This window comes from Anas platyrhynchos, chromosome 30 (assembly GCF_047663525.1).
Source record: "Anas platyrhynchos isolate ZD024472 breed Pekin duck chromosome 30, IASCAAS_PekinDuck_T2T, whole genome shotgun sequence".
In the NCBI taxonomy this organism is placed as follows: Eukaryota; Metazoa; Chordata; class Aves; order Anseriformes; family Anatidae; genus Anas; species Anas platyrhynchos.
Genome location: NC_092616.1, coordinates 6,266,402 through 6,289,624, shown reverse-complemented (window position 1 = coordinate 6,289,624; position 23,223 = coordinate 6,266,402). Strand labels below are relative to the sequence as shown.

Here is a 23,223-nt window from a genome sequence, read left to right as displayed (position 1 = left end):
CCATTTCCCCCCTGGGGGGCATTTAACCCCCCCCAACTCCCCCATTTACCCCTCCAGGGGGCATTTATCACCCCCCAACTCCCCCCATTTGCCCCCCATGATGGTGCCCCCCCCCAACTCCCCCATTTGCCCCCCAGAAATATCCCCCCCAAAACCATCCCCCTCCTGGGGGGTATTTAGGACCCCCCAACTCCCCCATTTGCCCCCCTTGGGGGGCATTTAACCCCCCCCAAATCCCCCATTTGCCCCCCCCCCGGGGGGGTATTTAACCCCCCCCAACTCCCCCAATTTCCTCCCCGGGGGGTATTTCCCCCCTAGTATTCCCCCAATTTGCCCCCCGGGGGGCATTTAACCCCCCCCAAATCCCCCAATTTCCTCCCCTGGGGGGTATTTGCCCCCCGGGGGGGTATTTCCCCCCCCAACACCCCCATTTACCCCCCGGGGGGTATTTAACCCCCCCAATCCCCCTCTTTTACCCCCCACCCCACCCCATTTCCCCCCTGGGGGGTATTTACCCCCCCCAATCCCCCATTTACCCCGGGGGGTATTTATCCCCCAATCCCCCCGTCCCCCGGGGGGGTATTTACCCCCCAACACCCATTTACCCCCCGGGGGTATTAACCCCCCAATGCCCTTTTACCCCCCACCCCATTTGTCCCCTGGGGGGCATTCATCCCCCCCAAATCCCCAATTTACACATCCCCCGGGGGGTATTTACCCCCCAACGCCATTTGCCCCCCGGGGGGTATTTAACCCCCCCCAATACCTATTTTACCCCCCTAATCCCCTTTTTACCCCCTACCTCAACCCCATTTCCCCCCTGGGGGGCATTTCCACTCCCCCCAACCCCCCATTTCCCCCTGGGGGGTACTTTCCCCCTCCAACACCCCCTTTTGCCCCCCAGGGGGACATTTCCCCCCCAACACCCCATTTCCCCCCTGGCAGTTTTGGGCCCCCCCCCCAACTCCCCCATTTGCCGGAGAGATGTCCCCCCAACACCCCCTTTCCCCCCCAGCCCGAGTCCCGGCGGCGTCACTCCGCCGACAGCGCCTCGGCTCCGGGAGCACCCCCGGCAACGGGACCCCCGAGCCCCGCCTGCGGCCCCTTCCAGCCCCCCGGCGCCCCCTACGGCACCCGCGGCACCGCCTGCGCCACCGGCACGCGCCTACGGGCCGGTAACGGGGGGGCCGGTTTTGGGGTCGATTTGGGGGTTTTGGGGTCCATTTTGGGGTCGTTTTGGGGTCGCTTTTGGGGTTTTGGGGTCGCATTTTGGGGTCTGCTTTTGGGGTTTTGGGGGTCGCTTTTGGGGTCGCTTATGGGGTTTTGGGGTCCCTTTTGGGGTTGCTTTGGGGGTTTTGGAGTTTTTTGGAGGCTTGGGGTTCCTTTTGGGGTTTTGGGGTCCCTTAGGGTTTTGGGGTTTTGGGGTGGGTTTGGGGGTTTTGGGGTTGGTTTTGGGAACAGGTTTGGGGTTGGTTTTAGGGTTTTGGGGTCCGGTTTTGGGGTCGGTTTGGTGGGGTGGGTTTTGGGGTCAGGTTTTGGGGTCAGGTTTTGGGGTTGGTTTTGGGGTCGGGTTTTGGCGGTTTGGGGGTTTTTGGGATATGGGGGTTTTTGAGGTTGGGTTGTTGGGGTTTTGGGGTGGCGTTTGTGGGGTTTTGGGTTTTTCGGAGTTGGGCTTCTATGGGTTTTTGAGTTTTTTGTGGGTTTTTATGGGTTTTTGGGCTGCGTTATTGGGTTTTTGGGTTCGCGTCTGGTTTTTTTTCTGGGTTTTTGGGCTGTGCTTGTGGGTTTTTATGGTTTTTATATGTTTTTTTTTGGGTTTATTTTTTTATGTTTTTAATGGGTTTTTGATTTCTAGGGTTTTGCGTTTTTGGGGGTTGTTGGGTTTTTATGGGTTTTTGGGGCAACATTGTGGGTTTTTGGGTTTCACTGTTGGGTTTTTATGGGTTTTTGGGTTTCGCTGTTGGGTTTTTATGGGTTTTTGGGTTTTGTTGGGTTTTTATGGGTTTTTGTGGACTTTTGGGTTTTGGGTTTCGGAGTTGGGTTTTTGTGGACTTGACCCTGCTGTTGGGTTTTTATGGGATTTTGGGTCATGCCATTGGGTTTTTATGGGTTTTTGCATAACGTTGGGTTTTGGGTTTCGGAGTTGGGTTTTTGAGTTTTGTTGTTGGGTTTTTATGTTTTTTGGGTCACATTGTTGGGATTTTGGTAGCAGTTGTTCTGTGTTTTTGGGTTGCGCTGTTGGGTTTTTACGGGGTTTTATGGGTTTTTATGGGGTTTTGGGCCGCACTGTTGGTTTTTTTATGGGTTTTATGGGTTTTTGTGGGTTTCTATGTTTTTTTATGTTTTTTTGTGGGTTTTTGGGTCATGCCATTGGGTTTTTATGGGTTTTTGGGTCACGCTGTTGGGTTTTGGGTTTCGGAGTTGGGTTTTTATGGGTTTTTGGGCCACGCTGTTGGGTTTTTATGTTTTTTTTAATGGGTTTTTATGGGTTTTTGGGCCACACAGTTGGTTTTTTTTTGGGTTTTATATGTTTTTTTTTGGGGTTTTATATGGGTTTTTATGGGTTTTATATGGGTTTTTATGGGTTTCTATGTTTTTTTATGGGTTTTTGGGTCACATCGTTGGGATTTATGGTCACATCATTATATATTTATGTATTTTTGTGCCTTTTTTTTATGTTTTTAATATTTTTTTATTTTTTTTTTCCCTCTCCCCCCCCCCCAGTCGACGCCCCTTCCCCATCCGACCCCTTCTTCCCCCGCCGCCCCTCGCCCCACCCCCAGCCCTTCGCCTGACCCTACCTGCCCTACGGCCGCTACCAGCGCCACGCCTCCGCCGACGCCCGCCCTCCTTCCTCCTCCTCCTCCTCCTCCTCCTCCTCCTCCTCCTCCCACCGCCGCCGCACCCCCCCGAAGACGAAGCCACGCCGCCCCCCCCCCCCCTCCTCCTCCTCTTCCTCCTCCTCCTCTTCCTCCTCCACCACCTCCTCCTCCTCCTCCTCCATCCCCGCCACGCCCCCACCTCCCCAACCCGACCCTTATTCGGGGGCTTCCCCGCCCCCCCCCGAAGCCGCCCCCCCCCCACCACCCCCCCCCCGAACCCGAATCGCGCTCCTCCCCGGCCGCCGAAACCTTCGCCGCCGCCGCCTGCCCCCACCGAACTCCTTCGCCCCCGACCCCCCCGGGGACCCCCCTGGCTCCCCCCCACCGCCTTCCTCTGGGAGCGGCCTCCTCCTCCTCCTCCCCCCCCTTTGCTCCCCCCCCCTCTACCCCCCCCGTTACCCCCCGGGGGGGGTCCCCGACCCCGAGGCCACCCCCGAAAGCGTCCCCTTCTCGCCCAGCACAGCAGTTTGGACTCCCGAATCGAGGCCTTGCTGAAGGAGCAACGCTCCAAATTTTCCTTCCTGGCCGCCGAGGAGGACAACGACGAGGGGGGGGTGGCGCGCCCCCCAAATTCGGGAGGGGGTCAAGAAATCACTGGGACCCCCCGGGGCTTTCCGCAGCCCCCCCGCAAATTTTAGGAGCCTGCGGAGGAGGAGGAGAGGGGAGCCCCGGGCCCTGCACGCCGCCGCCCCCCCCCCCCCCCGCCAGCTTCGAGGATGTCTGCGGGGGGAGGCGCTGCGCGACGGCCCCCCCGAGTCGCCCAAGGGCCAACGGGCAGGAGGGTGAGTGAACGGCGGTTGAGGAGGTTTGGGAGGTTGTGGAATGGGGGAGTCAATTGGGGTTTGGGGAACCTAGGAGATTTGGGGAGTTATGGGTATGGGGGGCCTAGAGGAATTTGGGGGGGTCTTGAGGGATTTTGGGGGGGTTTTGGGTATGGGGGGGCCCTTAGAGGGGTTTGGGGGGGTTATGGGTATGGGGGGGTCTAGGAATTTGGGGGGGTCTATTGGTATGGGGGGGCATCGAGGGATTTGGGGGGGTCTTAGAGGGGATTTGGGGGGGTTATGGGTATGGGGGGGGTTTTGGGGGGGGTCATGGAGGGGGTTTTTGGGGGGTTATGGGTATGGGGGGGCTTAGAGGGTTTTTTGGGGGGGTCTTGGTAATTGGGGGGGCATAAAGGGGGTTTTAGGGGGGTCTTAGGGGGATTTGGGGGGGTCTTGGTATTGGGGGGGCCCTTAGAGGGGTTTGGGGGGGGTCTTGGTATTGGGGGGGGTCATAAAGGTTTTTTTGGGGGGAGTTATGGGTATGGGGGGGCAAAAAGGGGATTTTGGGGGGGTCTTGGGTATGGGGGGGGCATAAAGGGGGCTTGGGGGGGCATAAAGGGGGTTTTGGGGGGGGTTATGGGTATGTGGGGGCCCTTAGAGGGGTTTGGGGGGGGTCTTGGTATTGGGGGGGGGGCATGGACTTTTTTGGGGGGAGTTATGGGTATGGGGGGGCAAATGAGGGGATTTGGGGGGGTTATGGGTATGGGGGGCAAAAATAGGGGTTTTGGGGGGTCTTAGGGGATTTTGGGGGGGTTATGGGTATGGGGGGGGGTCATAAAGGGGGTTTTGGGGGGGGTTATGGGTATGGACCTAGAGGGGTTTGGGGGGGGTCTTGGTATTATGGGGGGGGTGATAAAGGTTTTTTTTTGGGGGGAGTTATGGGTATGGGGGGGGCAAAAAGGGGATTTTGGGGGGGTTATGGGTATGGGGGGCCTTAGAGGGGTTTTGGGGGGGTCTTGGTATTGGGGGGGGGGCATAAAGGGGGTTTGGGGGGTCTTGGGGGTTTTGGGGGGGGTTATGGGTATTGGGGGGGTTTTGGGGGGGGTGTAATAGAGGGATTTGGGGGGGTTATGGGTATGATAGAGGGTTTTTTGGGGGGGTCTTATGGGGGAATCGAGGGATTTGGGGGGGGTCTTTGGGGGATTGGGGGGTCTTGGTATGGAGGAGCCCTTAGAGGGGTTTGGGGGGGGTCTTGGTATTGGGGGGGGTCATAAAGGTTTTTTTTGGGGGGAGTTATGGGTATGGGGGGGGCAAAAAGGGGATTTGGGGGGGGTTATGGGTATGGGGGGGCCTTAGAGGGGTTTTGGGGGGGGTCTTGGTTATGGGGGGGCATAAAGGGGGTTTTGGGGGGTCTTATAGGGGATTTTGGGGGGGTTATGGGTATGGGGGGGTCATAAAGGGTTTTTTTGGGGGGTTATGGGTATGGGGGTGCACTTATAGAGGGGATTTAGGGGGGGGTCATGGTATGGGGGGGCCAAATTGGGGGGATTATTTTGGGACTGGATGGGGGGGGGGCTCTGCATATTGTGGGGCGAAAACCTTTGGGGGGGCTGTCCCCATATCCTGTATAACCCCCCTTTGAGCCCCTTTTTTATTTTTTTTGCCCCCTTTGCCCCCCAGGCCTCTCAGCCCTCCTCGGGCGAGGACATGGAAATTTCGGAGGACGAAGGACGACGACCCCCCCCCCCCCCGCCCCCCCCCACCCCCCTGTCCTCCGGAACCCCGTTTCGCCCCTACCCCCCCCGCCCCCTCCGGGGCTCCCCCCTTACCCCCTCCCCCTTCTCTCCCGCCCCCCCGAGCCCCCTCCTCCCCCCCCCAAATTTCCCCCCCAGCCCCTCATGGCCGTGGCCCTCCCCTGGCCGGAGGGGGGGGCGCCACCGACCCGATTTCGCCCCCGCCCTTTGGGGGATTTTGGGGCTGGGGCCCCCCCCGGCCCTTTACGAACTCCTGGGCCGTTTGGGGGCGCTGGGGGGGCGGGGGAGCCCCGCCCCCCCCCTCCTCCTCCTCCTCCTCTTCCTCCCCCTCCTCAACCGCCTCCGCCCCTCAGCCGCGGGGGGGGCTCGGCCAAATTCGCCGCCCCTTCTCCATTTGCCCCCCCCCTCCCCATTACCCCCCTTCGCCCCCCCTTACCCCACGGCGAAGAACGCCCCCCCGGGCACCGACCCCCCCCTCCCCTCCCTCACCCTCCTCATCCTCCCCCTCCCCCTCCTCCTCCTCCCCTTCCCCTTACCCCCAAACCAATTTTGGGGGGGGAGGTGGAATTTTGGGGACCCCCCCTCAAACCCTTTACCCGGGGGGGGGTCCTGGACCTTTTTACCCCGCGGGGGGGCCGGTGGAGGGGGTCCTGGAGCTGGTGCAGGAGATGAAGGCCACCATGCAGCGCGACCTCAAGCAAGATGGTGGAGAACGTCGCCTTCCGCGCCTCGACGCCTGGTGGGAGCGCAAAGAGGAGCAAGTCAAGGAGGGTCTTCCCCGGAGCCCCGGGTCCCAAAATTTATTGGGGAGGGTCTGGAGGATAGTTCCGGACTTGGGCCCCCCCAGCCCTTCCAGACGGCGGCGAGGCAGAAGGAGGAGGAGAAGGAGAGGGCGAGGCCGAAGGAGCCCCCGGCGCTGCTCTCCCTGGTGGGGTTGGCGCCCGGGGGGGGGCGCGGGGCTGAGGGGGGCGTTGAGGCTGCCATCGTTCAAGGTATGGGGGCGGGGGGGGGGTTGGGGGGGTTTTGGGGTCATGGGGGGGGGTTTGGGGGGGGGAATGGGGGGGGGTTGGGGGAGAATGGGGGGGTTTGGGGGGGAGTAGAATGGGGGGAATGGGGGGGGTTGGGGGGGATTGGGGGTCAGGGGGGGGATAAGGGGATTTGGGGTGGAAATAAGGGGATTGGGGGGGTTATGGGGTGAAAATGGGGGAGTTTTGGGGGAGAATGGGGGGATTTAGGGGTCATAGGGGGGGTTTGGGGGGGAATGGGGGGGGTTTGGGGGGGAATAAGGGGGATTGGGGGGGTTATGGGGTGAAAATGGGGGGTTTTGGGGTGAAAATGGGGGAGTTTTGGGGGAGAATGGGGGGATTTGGGGTCATAGGGGGGGTTCGGGGGGAATGGGGGATTGGGGCGGGATCAGGGGGTTGGGGGGGAATAGGGGATTTGGGGTGGAATGGGGATTGGGGGGGGTTTGGGGTGAATGGGGGGTTTTGGGGTGAAATAGAGATTTGGGGGAGAATGGGGAGATTTGGGGTCCTGGAGGGCTGATTTTGGAAGGGAAGGGGCGATTTGGGGGGGTTATGGGGTGAGAATGGGATTTGGGGTGGGAATGGGGGGGGTTTGGGGGGAGAATGGGGGGGATTTGGGGGTTGGGGGGCTGATTTTGGAAGGGAAAATTGGGGGGGTTATGGGGTGGGGGGGCGTTTGGGGTGGAAATGGGGGGGTTGTGGGGTGGGGGTTCTGGGGGGGATTTGGGGTTGGAGTTAAGTTTTTAAGGTAAGATCCTATTTGGGGGGGTAATGGGGTGGGAGGGGGGATTTGGGGTCCTGGGGGGCTGATTTTGGAAGGGAAGGTCCCATTTGGGGTCTTGGGGTGGTTTGGGGGGGTTATGGGGTGGTTATGGGGGTTTTGGGGTCCTGGGGGGCTTCGTCTTTAAGGTGGGGGTTGGTTCTTGGGGGGGTTATGGGGTGATAAGGGGGTTTATGGGGTGGGATATGGGGGGGTTATGGGGTGATAAGGGGGGTTTTGGGGGGTTATCGGGGGTCTTTGGGGTCCTGGGGGGCTTAGTTTGAGGTTGGGGGGTTCACATTTGGGGGGGTTATGGGGTGAAAATGGGGGGTTTTGGGGTCCTGGGGGGCTGGTTTGGGAAGGGAAAGTCCCAAATGGGGGGGTTATGGGGTGATAAGGGGATTTGGGGTGAAAATGGGGAGGTTTTGGGGTCCTGGGGGGGCCTCATCTTTAAGGTAAGATTGAGCATTAGGGGGTGGTTATAGGGTGAGAGAAGGGGAATTTGGGGTTTTTGGGGGGCTTCACTTTAAGGTAAGTCCCCATTTGGGGGGGGTTATGGGGTTTGGGGGGGATTTGGATTCTTGGGGGGGGGGATTTAGGGGTTGGGGGGGGGTTTTGGGGTTCAGGACACATTTGGGCCCCCTCTTCCTTTGGGATCAGCCCCCAGGCCCCATTGGGGTCTTTTTTGGGGTGGGGGGGTCCCCAAATCCCGTTGTACCCCCCAGGTGAAACGGAAAGAGCCCTCGGGGGCTGGGGGAGGGGGCAAACGGCCCCGCCGCGCCCCCCACGCCCCCCGAGGAGGACGAGGACGGTGAGGACCCCCCCCAAAAAATCCTACAAAAACCCCAAAACCCCAAATCCCCCCCCAGACCCATTTTGCCCCCCCCAGGCCCCCAAAACCTTCCCAAATCCCCCCAAACCCCCCCCAAATCCCCCTTACCCCCCCAAATCCCCCCTAAACCCCCCTAAAAAAACCCCAACCCCTTTCCAACCCCCCCAAAAAAACCAAACCCCCCAAAAAACCCCAAATCCCCCTTTTGCCCCCCAAAACCCCTGAAACCCCCCCAAATCCCCCTTTACCCCCCAAATCCCCCCCTGGGCCCCTTAATCCTACCTTTAACCCCCCCCAAAAAACCCCAACCCCCCCCCAAAAAAACCCCAAACCCCTCCTAACCCTTTTGTGTCCCCAAGAAGCCCCTCCCTGGCCCCCCCAAAAACCCCCTGAACCCCCCAAAACCCCCCAACCCACCCCATAAGCCCCCAATTCCTCCCTTACCCTATTTCGACCCCGGACAACCCCCCCCCAAAAAAAACCCAAACCCCCTTTTAACCCTTTTTATCCCCCCCCCCCGACAAAGAGCCCCCCCTGGCCCCCCCAAAACCCTCCCAAACCCCCCCAACCCACCCATCACCCCCCAAACCCCTCAAAAATGCCCCAAACCCCCCCAAAAAACCCAACCCCCCCCAAAAAAAAACCCAACCCCCTTTTAACCCTTTTTTGCCCCCCGACAAAGAGCCCCCCAAAACCCCCCAAATTCCCCCTTACCCCCCAAACCCCTCCAAAAACCCCTAAAACCCCCCAAAAAAGCCCCATTCGCCCCCCAAAAAACCCCAACCCCCCCCCAAAAAACCCCAAACCCCCTTTTAACCCTTTTTATCCCCCCCCCCGCAACGAGCCCCCCTAGCCCCGGTGCCCCCCGCCCGAAGCCCCCCCAAAACGCCGCAAACTCTTCCGCCTGGACAGCGAGGGCGGAAGCCTCCGAAGACTCCTCCTCCCAGGCGCGAGTAAAACCCCCGAAAAAAACCCCAAAACCCCCCAAAAATCGTTCGGGGACCCCCCGGATATTTCGGCCCCAATTTTTTGGGCCCCCTCCCAGGAGGAGGAGGAGGGCGGCGGGCGGCGGCGGCGGCCGGTGGAGGAGGGGGCGGCGAGGGACAGCGGGGACGGGGAGGAGGCCTCGGAGGGTAGGGAGTTGGGGTTTTTTGGGGGATTTGGGGGGTTTGGGGACTGGGGGAGTTAGGGGTTTTGGGGGGAGTTTTGATGGAGGAATTGGAGGGATTATGGGGTTTGGGGGAGTTTTGGAGGGATTTGGGGTTTTGGGGGGAATTGGGGGAGTTATGGGGTTTGGGGGGGTTATGGAGTTTTGGGAGGTTTGGGGTTTTGGGGAGATTTGAGGGCATTTCGGGTTTTGGGGGGATTTTTGGTTTGGGGAGTTTTGGGGGGATTTGAGGTTTTTGAGGGAATTGGGGGATTTGGGGTTTGGGGGGGGTTTGGGGGTGCTTTGGGGTTTGGGGGGGTTTGGGGGTTTGGGGAGGTTTGGGGGGCTTATGGGGTTTGGGGGATTGGGGGTTTTGGAGGATTTATGGGGTTTGGGGTTTGGAGTTTGGAGAATTGAGTCATTTGGATTGGAGAATTTTGGGAATTTGGATTTTTCTGAGAAAATGGGGGGATTTGTTCTGGGGTTTATAGGGGTTTTGGGGGGGTTATAGGGTTTTGGGGGGATGTTGGGGGGTTTTGGGGGGGTTGGGTGTTTCAGGGTGTTTGGGGGATTTTGGGGGTTTTGGGGACATTTGTGGTATTGGAAGGTGTTTGGTATGTGGGGGGTGTTTGGGGTTTGGGGGAATATTTGGGATTTGGGGGGTTTATTTGGGATTTTGGGGAGTGTTTGAGATTTAGGGGGAGAGTATTTGGGTTTTGGGGGGTGTATTAGGGTTTTGGGGGGCGTATTTGGGGTTTTGGGGGAGTATTTGGGGTTTTGGGGGGCGTATTTGGGGGGCGTTTTGGGGGGCGTATTTGGGATTTTTGGGTGAGTATTTGTGATTTTGGGGGGCGTATTTGGGGTTTTGGGGCGAGTCTTTGGGATTTTGGGGGAATATTTGGGATTTTGGGTGAGTATTTGGGAATTTCCGGGGGAATATTTGTGGGATTTTGGGGGGCATATTTGTGATTTTGGGGGGGAATATTTGTGATTTGGGAGGGAATATTTGTGATTTGGGGCAAGTATTTGTGATTTTGGGGGGAATATTTGGGATTTTGGGCGAGTATTTCTGATTTTGGGGCAAGATTTGACCTACTGGGGTGCGGTTGGATTTGGGAACACGGTGACAAGGACAGGGGGGGATTTAGGGCCGGGATTTTTTGGATTTTTCAGGGCCGGGGGGGTTGGGCCCGTGCCCCTCCAAGATTCCAGCCCGCCAGCGAGGCCTCGTCCAAATTCTCCCTCTACGAGGGTTCGGAGGAGAGCGGGGGGGGCAGCAGCCGCTCCTCCTCCTCCTCCTCCTCCTCTTCCGCCTCCTCCTCCTCCTCCTCTTCCTCCTCTTCCTCCTCCTCCTCCTCCAGACAGTGCCGCGAGGAACCCCCCGCGCCCCCCGGCCGCCCACTCCCGAACCAGTGGCCCCGAAAAAACCCTAAAACACCCCAAGACTTCCCGTAAAACACCCCAAAATCTATTTAAAACTGCCCCAACCCCCCAAAAACACCCCAAAACACCCCAAAACCTATTGAAAACTCCCTAAAACACCCTAAAACACCTCCCAAAACCCTTTAAACAACCCAAAACCCCCCTAAAACACCCCAAAAGTGCTTTAAACTCCTCCAACCCCCCTAAAACACCCTAAAACACCTCCAAAAAAACCTTTAAAACAACCGAAACTCTTTTAAAACCCCCCCAAAACACCCCAATTTAAAACTCCCCCAACCCCCCCAAAACACCCCAAAACACCCCAAGATCTCTTTAAAACTCCCCAAACCTCCCTAAAACACCCCAAAACACCCCCAAAAACCCCTAAAACATCCTCAAAGCCCCCTGAAACCCCCTCAAAGGCCCCCAAAACCCCCCAAATCCCCTTAAAACACCCCAAGATCTCTTTAAAACTCCCCAAACCCCCCTAAAACACCTCCCAAAAACCCTTTAAACACCCCAAAACCTATTTTAAACTCCCCCAGACCTCCCTAAAACACCCCAAAAACCCTTAAAACATCCCAAAGCCCCCGAAACCCCCCCAAATCCCCTCAAAACACCCCAAATCCCCTTTAAACACCCCAAGAACTCTTTAAAACTCCCCAGACCTCCCTAAAACACCCCAAAACACCCCCAAAAACCCTTAAAACATCCCCAAAGCCCTCCGAAACCCCCCCAAATCCTCTCAGAACACCCCAAAAACCCTTTTAGACCACCAAAACTCCTCCAAACCCCCCAAAACTTGTTCAAGCAACCCAACCCCCCCCCAAAATACCCCCAAAACCCCCTCAAATCACCCCCAAACCCCCCAAGTCCCCCCCAAAATCCCTTAAAGCCCCCCAAAAACACCCCAATCTTCCCCAAGCCCCCCCAAACCCCCCCAACCCCCCCCAAACTCACCCTCTCTCCCTTTTTCTCCCCACAGCGCCCCCCCCGCGCCTCCCCCCCCCCCGCCCCCCCTCGCCCATCCCGCTGCTGCCCCCCAAAAACGCCGCAAGACCCTGCCCCCCGGCGACGAGCCCCCCCCCGCGCCCCCCCCACCTCCTCCTCCTCCTCCTCCTCCTCCCTCGCCCCCCCCTCGCCTCCCATCGCCCCCCAGCCTCCCCCATCGCCCCCCCGCCCCCGGCGCCGCCCCCCCTGCCCCTCCGCCGACCCCGGCGGCCCCCCCACGACCCCGCCGCGACCCCCCCGCCCCCCACCGCGGCCGGTCGCCTCTCCCGGCCGGTGCGCTCGCTGGTGAAGAGCTGGGCCGACGACCCCGGCGGGGGTGGGGGGGCTGATTTTGGGGCCCCCCCCCATGCCCGAAGAACCCCACGCCCGCGGGCTCCCCAGCGGCCCCCCGCCGAACGTTTGGGGGCCACCTCCTTTGCTGGAGCTGGCCCGGGGGGGCTCCCAAAATTCGACGACGACGTCATCCGCGGGAGAGGGGGACCCTCGCCGTGTTGGCTGCCATCGCCCTCACCCGGGGGGGGGGCCAGCGAGGAGGAAGAGGAGGAAGAAGAGGAAGGGAAGACGACGACGCCCCCCGCCAGCACCCCCTGCCCCCGCCCCCGCGAGCCCTCCGGTCACCCTGCGAGCACCAATTATGCCATGCCGGTGCGCGCCGGCCCCCCCCCACGGCGCGGCCCCCCCGAAAACGCCGCCCCCCACCACCCACCACCCCCCCCACCCCGGCGACGCTCTACGCCTCGACACCCCCGGCCCCGAAGTGCTGGAAGCCCCCGAAAATGGCAGGCCCCGGGACTGGGAACGAGCTGGAAAGCGGGGGCCCCCCTTGGTCCCCCGCCCTCCTCCCTCCGCCGCCCCCCCCTCCGGCGCCCCCCCGGCGCAAACGGCACCCCCCCCCCCCGGCGCCGGCGTCCTCGGGGTCGGGACCGAGACCGGGCGAGCAGCCACGGACGAGGAGGAGGAAGACTTGAGGGAAGAGGATGACGAGGAGGAGGAGAGGCGCCGAGGTGGAGGACGAGGCGTCCGGAGGTGGTTACGACCTCGCGGCCCCCCCCCGCCCCCGGCCGGCCCGCTCCTTCCCCCGCAGCGAGTTCGAGCAGATGACCATCCTCTACGACATCTGGAGCGCGGGGCTGGACGCCGAGGACATGCGGTTCCTACGTGTCACCTACGAGAGGCTCCTGCAGGAGGACAGCGGCACCCACTGGCTCAACGACACCCACTGGGTGCACCACACCGATATCCTGACGGGTGCTGGGGGGGCTCGGCGGGGGGCGGGGGGTTGGGGGTGTGGGCGTTGGGTGTTGGGGGTTTGGGGGTGTGGGCGTTGGATGTCGGGGTCTTGGGGACATTGGCATTGGGTCGTGGGGACGTGGAGATGGGTCTTGGGGTCTTGGGGATGTGGGCGTTGGGTCTTCGGGTCTGGGAGCTTGGAGTTGGGTCTTAGGGACATGGGCATTGGGTTTTGGGGTCTTGGGGGCGTTAGTATTGGGTTTTGGGGTCTTAGGTAATTAGTTTTGGGGTCTTGGGGATCTGGGGTGTTGGGTCTTTGGGTCTTCAAGAGATTGGGGGTTGGGTTTTGGGGACATGGGCGTTGGATCTGAGGGTCTTGGGGACGTTGTTGGGTCTTGGGGACGTGGGTGTTGGATCTTGGGGTCTTGGGGGGATGTGGGTGTTGGGTGTTGGGGTCTTGGGGACGTTGGCTTTGGGTTTTAGGGTTCCTGGGGACGTGGGCAGTGGGTGTCAGGGTCTTGGGGGACGTTGGCATTGGGTGTTGGGGTCTTCGGGATGTTGGCTTTAGGTCCTTGGGGATGTGGGTGTTGGTTTTTGGGGTCTTGGGGACGTTGGGTGTTGGGTCTTGGGGTCTTGGGGATGTTGGTATTTTGGGTCTTGGGGTCTTGGGGACATGGGGATGGGGTCTTGGGGACGTGGGTGTTGGGTGTTGGGGTCTTGGGGACGTGGGCGTTGGGTGTCGGGGTCTTGGGGAGTTAGGGATTGGTGTGTCGGGGTCTTGGGGATGTGAGGGTGTTGGGTGTCAGGGTCTTGGGGTCTTCGGGATGTTGGCTTTGGTCCTTGGGGATGTGGGTGTGGACTTGGGGTCTTGGGGACATTGGCGTTGGGTGTTGGGGTCTTGGGGACATGGGAGCCGGGTCTTGGGGTCGTGGGTGTTGGGTGTTTTGGGGTCTTGGGGTTGTTGGTGTTGGGTGTCGGGGTCTTGGAGATGTGGGGTTTTGGGTCTTCAAGACATTGGGGTTGGGTCTTGGGGACATAGGGATCGTGGGTGTTGGGGTCTTCGGGATGTTGGCTTTGGTCCTTGGGGATGTGGGTGTTGGTTTGTTGGGGTCTTGGGGCATTTGGAGTTGGGTTTTGGGGTCTTGGGGATGTTGATATTGGGTGTTGGGGGTCTTGGGGACATTGGCGTTCTGGGTGTCAGGGTCTTGGAGACGTGGAGATTAGGGTTTTGGGGATGTTGGGTTTTGGGGTCTTGGGGATGTGGATTTTGGGTTTTGGGGTCTTGGGGACATGGGTGTTGGGTGTCGGGTCTTGGGGACATGGAGATGGGTCTTGGGGTCTTCGGGATGTTGGCTTTGGTTCTTGGGGATGTGGGTGTTGGGTCTTGGGGTTTTGGGGACATAGGCGGTTGGGTATTCGGGTCTTGGGCATGTGGGCTTTCGGGTCTTAGAAGATTGGGGTTGGGTCTTGGGGACATGGAGTTGGGTGTTGGGGATTTTGGGGATTTGGTATTGGGTATTGGGGTCTTGGGGGATTAGTGATTGGGTTTTGGGGACATCAGAGTTGAGTTTTTGGGTTTTGGGGACATTAGTATTGGGTCTTGGGGATATTGTGGGGTTTTTTGGGTTTTTGGGTTTTGGGGATATGAGCATTGAGTTTTTGGTTTTTGGGGGCAAAAAGAGTCTGGGTCTTGGGGACGTTGACATTGGGTTTTGGGGTCTTGGGGACATCAGTGTTGAGTTTTTGGTTTTTGGGGACATAGGCGGTGTTTTGGGACATTGACGTTGGGGTTTGGGGTCTTGAGGACATGAGCGTTGGGTTTTTGGGTTTTGGGGACATTAGGCTTTTGGGTCTTGGGGTCGTTGACGTTGGGTTTTGGGGACATCAGCGTTGAGTTTTTTGGTTTTTGGGGACATTGCCTTTGGGTCTTGGGGACATTAGCGTTGGGTTTTGGGGACATCAGCGTTGAGTTTTGGGTTTTGGGGGCATCAAGATGTTTTTTGGGGACATTGGCATTGGGTTTTTGGGTTTTGGGGACATTAGCGTTGGGTTTTGAGCCCATTAGGCTGGAATTTTGGCTCTTTTTCGAGCTTTTTTCGCTGCCCTGCCGCCAATTCTTGAGACCACCTCTTCGGGTCTTCTCTGCCTTTTGGCTGCCCCCGCCCCCTTTTTTTGGGGACGCCCCCCCCCCCTCTTGAACCCCAACTCTGTCCCCTTGACGCCCCCCACTTGGCCCAACGGGCGCTGCACGGCGGCCGCGCCGGTGGCCGGAGACGCGCGAGCACCGCACCGGCAGCGCCCGCAGCGAGGGCTACTACCCCATCAGCCGCCGGGAGAAAGCCCGCTACCTCCACCCCTGCCCCGCGCCCCCCCCGGACCCCGACGCCCCCGACACGCAGGTAGGACCCCCAAAATATGCCTGACCCCCCCAAAATGTCCCTTCCCATCCCCACCCACCGGCGCCGTCTCCGTAGGGGCCCAACCGCGTGCTGTCGGAGCGGCGCTCGGAGCAACGGCGGCTGCTCAGCGCCATCGGCTCGGCCGCGCTGCTCGACAGCGACCTGCTGAAGCTCAACCAGCTCAAGGTGGGACGTTGGGGGTGGTGGTGTCGGAGAGTCGGAGGGTGCACGGTGACGTGCCTGTGGGTGGTTGTCGGTGCCCGTCTGTGCACGTGTTGGGGGAGGCGATGCGTTGGGTGGGCGACGCGTTGGGTTGGTGATGTGTTGGGTTGGTGACCGCTGCGTTGGCGGCGGCGTGTTGGGTTGGCCCCGTGTCTTCACGCGTGTTGGGTGGGCGACGCGTTGGGTTGGCGATGCGTTGGGTTGATGCGTTGGGTTGACAACGCGTCTTCACGCGTGTTGGGTTGGTGACGCGTTGGGTTGACGACGCATTGGGTTGGCCCCGTGTCTTCACGTGTGTTGGGTGGGTGACGCGTTGGGTTGACAACGCGTTGGGTTGGGTGGGCGGCGCGTTGGGTTGATGACGTGTTGGGATGCCAACGGGTTGGGTTGACGACACGTTGGGATGATGACGTGTTGGGTGGGCAGCGCGTTGAGATGATGACGCATTGGGTCAACGACACGTTGGGTGGGCGACGCGTTGGGTTGGCGACATGTTGGGTTGACGACGCGTTGGGTTGATGACACGTTGGGTTGGGTTGGTGATGCGTTGGGTTGGGTGGGCAGCGCGTTGGGTCAATGATGCGTTAGGTTGGCGACGCGTTGGGATGATGACGTGTTGGGTTGGGTGGGCGACGTGTTGGGATGACAACGCGTTGGGTGGGCGATGCATTGGGTTGGCCCCATGTCTTCACGCGCTTTGGGTTGGCGATGCATTGGGATGATGACGCATTGGGTTGGTGATGCGTTGAGTTGGTGATGCGTTGGGTTGGTGACGCATCTTCACGCACGTTGGGTTGGCGATGAATTGTGTTGATGCGTTGGGTGGGTGGCGCGTTGGGATGATGACACGTTGGGTTGGGTGGGCGACGTGTTGGGTTGGCGATGCATTGGGTTGATGCGTTGGGTTGACGACACGTCTTCACGCACGTTGGGATGGCGGCGCGTTGGGTTGGTGACACCTTGGGATGATGACGCGTTGGGTGGGCGGCGCGTTGGGTTGGCGATGCGTTGGGATGATGACACGTTGGGTTGGGTGGGCGACGCGTTGGGTTGGTGACGTGTTGGGATGACGACGCGTTGCGTTGGTGGCATGTTGGGTTGGCAGCACGTTGGGTCAATGACGCGTTGGGTTGGTGACATGTTGGGATGACGACGTGTTGGGATGATGACGCGTTGGGTCAACAACGCATTGGGTTGGTGACATGTTGGGTGGGTGACGTGTTGGGATGACAACGTGTTGGGTTGACGACACGTTGGGTTGGTGACACGTTGGGTTGGTGACACGTTGGGTTGGTGACGCGTTGCGTTGACGACGTGTTGCATTGACGACGCGTTGGGTTGGCCCCGTGTCTTCACATGCATTGGGTGGGCGACGCGTTGGGTTGGCGATGTGTTGGGGTGATGATGCATTGGGTCAACGACGCGTTGGGATGATGACGCGTTGGGTTGGGTTGGTGACGCGTTGGGTTGGTGACGCGTTGGGGTGGTGACACGTTGGGTTGGTGACACGTTGGGTTGGGTTGGTGACGCGTTGGGTTGGTGACGCGTTGGGGTGGTGACACGTTGGGTTGGTGACACGTTGGGTTGGGTTGGTGACGCGTTGGGTTGGTGACGCGTTGGGTTGGTGACGCGTTGGGTTGGTGACACGTTGGGTTGGTGACACGTTGGGTTGATGACGCGTTGGGTTGGTGACACGTTGGGTTGGTGACACGTTGGGTTGGTGACGCGTTGGGTTGATGACACGTTGGGTTGGTGACACGTTGGGTTGGTGACGCGTTGGGTTGGTGACACGTTGAGTTGGTGACACGTTGAGTTGGTGACACGTTGGGTTGGTGACACGTTGGGTTGGTGACACGTTGAGTTGGTGACGCGTTGGGTTGGTGACGCGTTGGGTTGGTGACGCGTTGGGTTGATGACACGTTGGGTTGGTGACACGTTGGGTTGGTGACGCGTTGGGTTGGTGACGCGTTGAGTTGGTGACACGTTGGGTTGGTGACACGTTGGGTTGGTGACACGTTGGGTTGGTGACACGTTGGGTTGGGTTGGTGACACCTTGGGTTGACGCCGCGTTGCGTTGACACCTTGGGTCGCCGACGCTCTTCAGTTGGGCGTCCCCAACACCATTGAGGTCCTGCTCCACCACGGGGGTCTTCGTGGGGACCTGGGGTGGGTTTGTCCCCCCCCCCGGTGACCCTCGTGTCCCCCCCAAAGTTCCGGAAGAAGCGGTTGCGGTTCGGGCGCAGCCGCATCCACGAGTGGGGCCTCGCCATGGGCCCCATCGCCGCCGACGAGATGGTCATCGAGTACGTGGGGCAGAACATCAGCAGTAAGGCTCAACACCCCAAAAAAAAACCCAAAAAAAACCCTAAAGATGGTCTACCACCCCTAAAACCCCCCCAAAAACCCCATAATCCCCTCAAACCGCCTCAAAAATCCCATCACCCACTGCCCACCACCCCTAGAGCCCCCCAAAAACCCTATGGAGATGTGTCTACCACCCCTAGAGACCCTCAAAAAACCCATAATCCCCCCGATCCCCCCCAAATCCCCCATAACCACGTCCCACCACCCCTAGAGCCCCCCAAAAACCCCATAAAGATGTTCTACCACCCCTAAAACCCCCCCAAAAACCCCATGGAGATGTTCTACCACCCCTAGAACCCCTCAAAAAACCCATAATCCCCTCGAACCCCCCCAAATCCCCCATAACCATGTCCCACCACCTCTAGAGCCCCCCAAAAACCCCATAATCACCTCCCTCCACCCTCAGACCCCCTCAAAAACCCCATAACTGTTCACCACCCCTAAAGCCCCCTCAAAAACCCTATGGAGATGTTCTTCACCCCTCAGAACCCCTCAAATCCCCCATAATCACCTCCCACCACCTGTAGAACCCCTCAAATCCCCCATCAACAGCCTCCACCACCCTAGAACCTCCAACACCCCTCTAATCCCCTCGAACCCCCCCAAAACCCCCATAACCACGTCCCACCCCCCAGAACCTCTCAGCCGAAAACCTCCATAATCATGTCCCACCACCCCTAAAGCCCCCCCAAAACCCCATCAAGATGTTCTACCACCCCTAGAACCCCTCCAAATCCCCATAACGACCTCCACCACCCTCAGACCCCCTCCAAAACCCCCCAAATCCCCCTGGAACCCCCCCCAAATCCCCCATAACCACGTCCCACCACCCCTAGAGCCCCCCAAAAACCCCTGGAGATGTTGCCCATCCCTAGAACCCCTCAAATCCCCCATAACGACCTCCCACCACCCTCAGACCCCCTCCAAAACCCCCCAAATCCCCTAGAAACCCCCCCAAATCCCCCATAACCACGTCCCACCACCCCTAGAGCCCCCCAAAAACCCCACGGAGATGTTCTACCACCCCTAAAACCTCCTCAAATCCCCCATAATCACCTCCCCACCACCCTTGAACTCCCTCCAAAACCCCCCTAATCCCCTAGAACCCCCCCAAATCCCCCATAACCACATCCCCACCACCCCTAGAGTCCCCCAAAAACCCCACGGGGATGTTTGTTACCACCCCTAAAACTTCCTCAAAACCCACTTTACAATGTTCTACCACCCCTAGAACCCCTCAAATCCCCCATAATGACCTCCCACCACCCTCAAACTCCCTCCAAAAGCCCCATAATCCCCTTGAACCCCCCCAAAAGCCCCATAACCACATCCACCACCCCTAGAGCCCCCCAGAAACCCCATGGAGATGTTCTACCACCCCTAAAGTCCCCTCAAAAACCCCTTTAAGATGTTCTACCACCCCTAGAACCCCAGAACGACCTCCCACCACCCTCAATGCCCCCCAAAAACCCATAACCATGTTCCACCACCCTCAGACCACCTCAAAAACCCCATAACCACATCCCCACCACCCCTTGAGCCCCCCAAAAACCCCATAATGTTACCACCCCTAAACCCCTCAAATCCCCCATAATCACCTCCCACCACCTCTAAACCCCTCAAATCCCCCATAACGACCTCCCACCACCCTCAGACCCCCTCCAAACCCCCCCTAATCCCCTAGAAACCCCCCAAAACCCCCATAACCACGTCCCACCACCCCTAAAGCCCCCTCAAAAACCCTATGGAGATGTTCTACCACCCCTAAAACCTTCCTAGAAACCCACTTTATGATGTTCTACCATCCCTAGAACCCCTCAAATCCCCCATAACGACCTCCCCACCACCCTCGAACCCCCTTCAAACCCCCCCTAAACCCCCTCGAACCCCCCCTAAACCCCCATAACCACGTCCCACCACCCCTAGAACCTCTCAAAACCTCCATAATCACGTCCCACCACCCCTAAAGCCCCCTCAAAAACCCCATAAAGATGTTCTACCACCCCTAGAGCCCCCAGAAGCCCCATGGAGATGTTCTACCACCCCTACAACCCCCTCAAATCCCCCATAATCACATCCCACCACCCCTAGAACCTCTCAAATCCCCCATAATCCCCTCGAACCCCCCAAATCCCCTGCAGCCGTACCACCACCCCCAGGTGGTGGCGGACATGCGGGAGAAGCGCTACGTCCAGGAGGGCATCGGCAGCAGCTACCTCTTCCGCGTCGACCACGACACCATCATCGACGCCACCAAGTGCGGCAACCTGGCCCGCTTCATCAACCACTGCTGCACGGTGAGCCCCACCCCATCCTAAAAAACCCCAAACCGCCCCAAATTCCACCCCCGTGACCCCCTGGCGTCCTCTCCACCACCGCAGCCCAACTGCTACGCCAAGGTGATCACCATCGAGGCGCAGAAGAAGATCGTCATCTACTCGAAGCAGCCCATCGGGGTCAACGAGGAGATCACCTACGACTACAAGTTCCCCATCGAGGACACCAAAATCCCCTGCCTGTGCCGCACCGAGAGCTGCCGCGGCACGCTCAACTAGGCCACCGCGTGGTGGGCCCGGTGGTGGGCCTGGTGGTGGGCCTGGTGGTGGGCCTTCTGGTGGGCCTGGTGGTGGGCCTTCTGGTGGGCCTGGTGGTGGGCCTGATGGTGGGCCTGATGGTGGGCCTTCTGGTGGGCCTGGTGGTGGGCCTTCTGGTGGGCCTTCTGGTGGGCCTGGTGGTGGGCCTTCTGGTGGGCCTGGTGGTGGGCCTGATGGTGGGCCTGATGGTGGGCCTTCTGGTGGGCCTGGTGGTGGGCCTTCTGGTGGGCCTTCTGGTGGGCCTGGTGGTGGGCCTTCTGGTGGGCGAGGAGGCAGCGGCGTTGGGGAGAAGTCAACGTGGTTGGCAAGAGGTCAACGTGGTGGTGTTGGGTCATCATCGTTGGCAAGAGGTCATCAATGTCTTTGGCAAGAGGTCGTCGTGGTCATCACCATGGTCATCACCATGGTTGGCAAGAGGTCATCGTTGTTGGTGCTGGGTCATCGGCGTTGGCAAGAGGTCACCGTGGTCATCACCATGGTTAGCAAGAGGTCAACAATGTTGGTGAGAAGTCAATGTGGTTGGCATGGTGTCATCACCATGGTTGGCAAGAGGTCATCGTTGTTGGTGTTGGGTCATCGGTGTTGGCAAGAGGTCATCGTGGTCATCACCATGGTTGGCAAGAGGTCAACGATGTTGGTGAGAAGTCAACGTGGTTGGCAAGAGGTCATCACCATGGTTGGCAAGAGGTCAACGCAGTTGGCAAGAGGTCATCGTGGTTGGTGTTGGGTCATCGTGGTTGGCGAGAGGTCATCATGGTCATCACCATGGTTGGCAAGAGGTCAACGATGTTGGTGAGAAGTCATCGTGGTTGGCGTTGGGTCATCGTTGTTGGTGTGAGGTCATCGTGGTGATCGCCGTGGTCATCACCATGGTTGGAAGAGGTCAACGATGTTGGTGAGAAGTCAACGCGGTTGGCAAGAGGTCATGGTGGTTGGCATGAAGTCAACGTGGTTGGCAAGAGGTCATCACCATGGTTGGCAAGAGGTCAACGCAGTTGGCAAGAGGTCGTCGGTGTGGTTGGCGTTGGGTCATCGGTGTTGGCAAGAAGTCATCATGGTCATCACCGTGGTCATCACTTTGGTTGGCAAGAGGTCAACGATGTTGGTGAGAAGTCAACGCAGTTGGCAAGAGGTCATCGGCGTTGGTGGTGCATCATCAGCGTTGGGAAGAGGTCATCAATGTGGTTGGCAAGAGGTCATCGTTGTTGGTGTTGGGTCATCGTGGTTGGCAAGAGGTCGTCATGGTCATCACCATGGTCATCATCGTGGTCATCACCGTGGTTGGCAAGAGGTCAACGATGTTGGTGAGAAGTCAACGTGGTTGGCAAGAGGTCGTCATGGTTGGTGTGAGGTCATCGTGATGGTCACCATGGTCATCACCGTGGTTGGTGAGAGGTCAATGAGGTTGGTGTGACGTCATCGTGGTTGGTGTGACGTCATCGTGGTTGGTGTGACGTCATCGTGGTTGGTGTGACGTCATCGTGGTGCTCACCGTGACGACCCCAAAGGCAGCGCTGACACCACCAAGGCGGCCATGACACCTCAATGGCGGCCATGACACCTCGATGGCGGCCATGACACCCCGGCGGCCATGACACCACCAAGGCAGCCATGACACCCCGGCAGCCATGACACCCCGACGGCGGCCATGACACCTCAGCGGCAGCCATGACACCTCGGCGGCCATGACACCTCGACAGCAGCCATGACACCTCGATGGCGGCCATGACACCCCAACAACGACCAGGGCAGCCATGATACCTCAACGATGACCACGGCAGCCATGACACCCCGACGGTGGCCATGACACCTTGACGGCGACCATGACACCACAACAATGACCCCAGCAGCCATGACACCACCCCAGCAGCCATGACACCCTGGCGGCCATGACACCTCAATGGCAGCCATGACACCCCGATGGCGGCCATGACACCCTGGCGGCCATGACACCACAGCGATGACCACGGCAGCCATGACACCTCAACGGCGGCCATGACACCCTGGCAGCCATGACACCTTGGTGGCAGCCATGACACCCCAGTGATGACCACAGCGGCCATGACACCACCAAGGTAGCCATGACACCCTGGCAGCCATGACACCCTGGCGGCCATGACACCCCAACGATGACCACGGCAGCCATGACACCTCAACGGCGGCCATGACACCCTGATGGCGGCCATGACACCCTGGCAGCCATGACACCACCCTGGCAGCCATGACACCACCAAGGCAGCCATGACACCACAATGATGACCCCAGCAGCCATGACACCCTGGCGGCCATGACACCTCGACAGCAGCCATGACACCTCGATGGCGGCCATGACACCCTGGCGGCCATGACACCACAGCGATGACCACGGCAGCCATGACACCTCGATGGCAGCCATGACACCCCAACGGCAGCCATGACACCACCCCGGCGGCCATGACACCACAACAATGACCCCAGCGGCCATGACACCCTGGCAGCCATGACACCTCAACGGCAGCCATGACACCTCGACGGCGGCCATGACACCCCAACGATGACCACGGCAGCCATGACACCTCGATGGCGGCCATGACACCCTGGCGGCCATGACACCCCAACGATGACCCCGGCGGCCATGCCACCCCACTGGCGACCACGCCCGCCCCCCCACGGCCCCCCCTTTTCCCCGGAGAAGGCACTTTTTTTTTTTTTTTGCCGTTCGTTGGCTGTTTCTTTGTAGAAACCCCGGGCGCGTCCGGCTGTACATACCTGTACATTGACCCCCCCCCCGGGGTGTGTGCGCGCCCCCCCCCCGGCTCTGTAAATACCCCCCCGGGGGGA

At 59.6% G+C, this 23,223-nt stretch overlaps 1 protein-coding gene across 1 annotated transcript in view; it reads left to right on the top strand.

Moving 5' to 3' along the window:
• Positions 1–23,223, top strand: part of LOC139999866 (histone-lysine N-methyltransferase SETD1A-like) — a 37,448-nt gene extending 14,225 nt beyond the window's left edge. Inside the window, exons 7-17 of the mRNA XM_072029494.1 lie at positions 1,016–1,175; positions 5,904–6,164; positions 6,245–6,389; positions 8,868–8,967; positions 10,367–10,612; positions 12,583–12,872; positions 15,042–15,223; positions 15,299–15,409; positions 17,657–17,764; positions 19,960–20,106; positions 20,191–23,223. Coding sequence (XP_071885595.1) covers positions 1,016–1,175; positions 5,904–6,164; positions 6,245–6,389; positions 8,868–8,967; positions 10,367–10,612; positions 12,583–12,872; positions 15,042–15,223; positions 15,299–15,409; positions 17,657–17,764; positions 19,960–20,106; positions 20,191–20,364 — 1,924 coding nt within the window. The 3' untranslated portion in view covers positions 20,365–23,223. The remainder of the gene's footprint in view (positions 1–1,015; positions 1,176–5,903; positions 6,165–6,244; positions 6,390–8,867; positions 8,968–10,366; positions 10,613–12,582; positions 12,873–15,041; positions 15,224–15,298; positions 15,410–17,656; positions 17,765–19,959; positions 20,107–20,190) is intronic.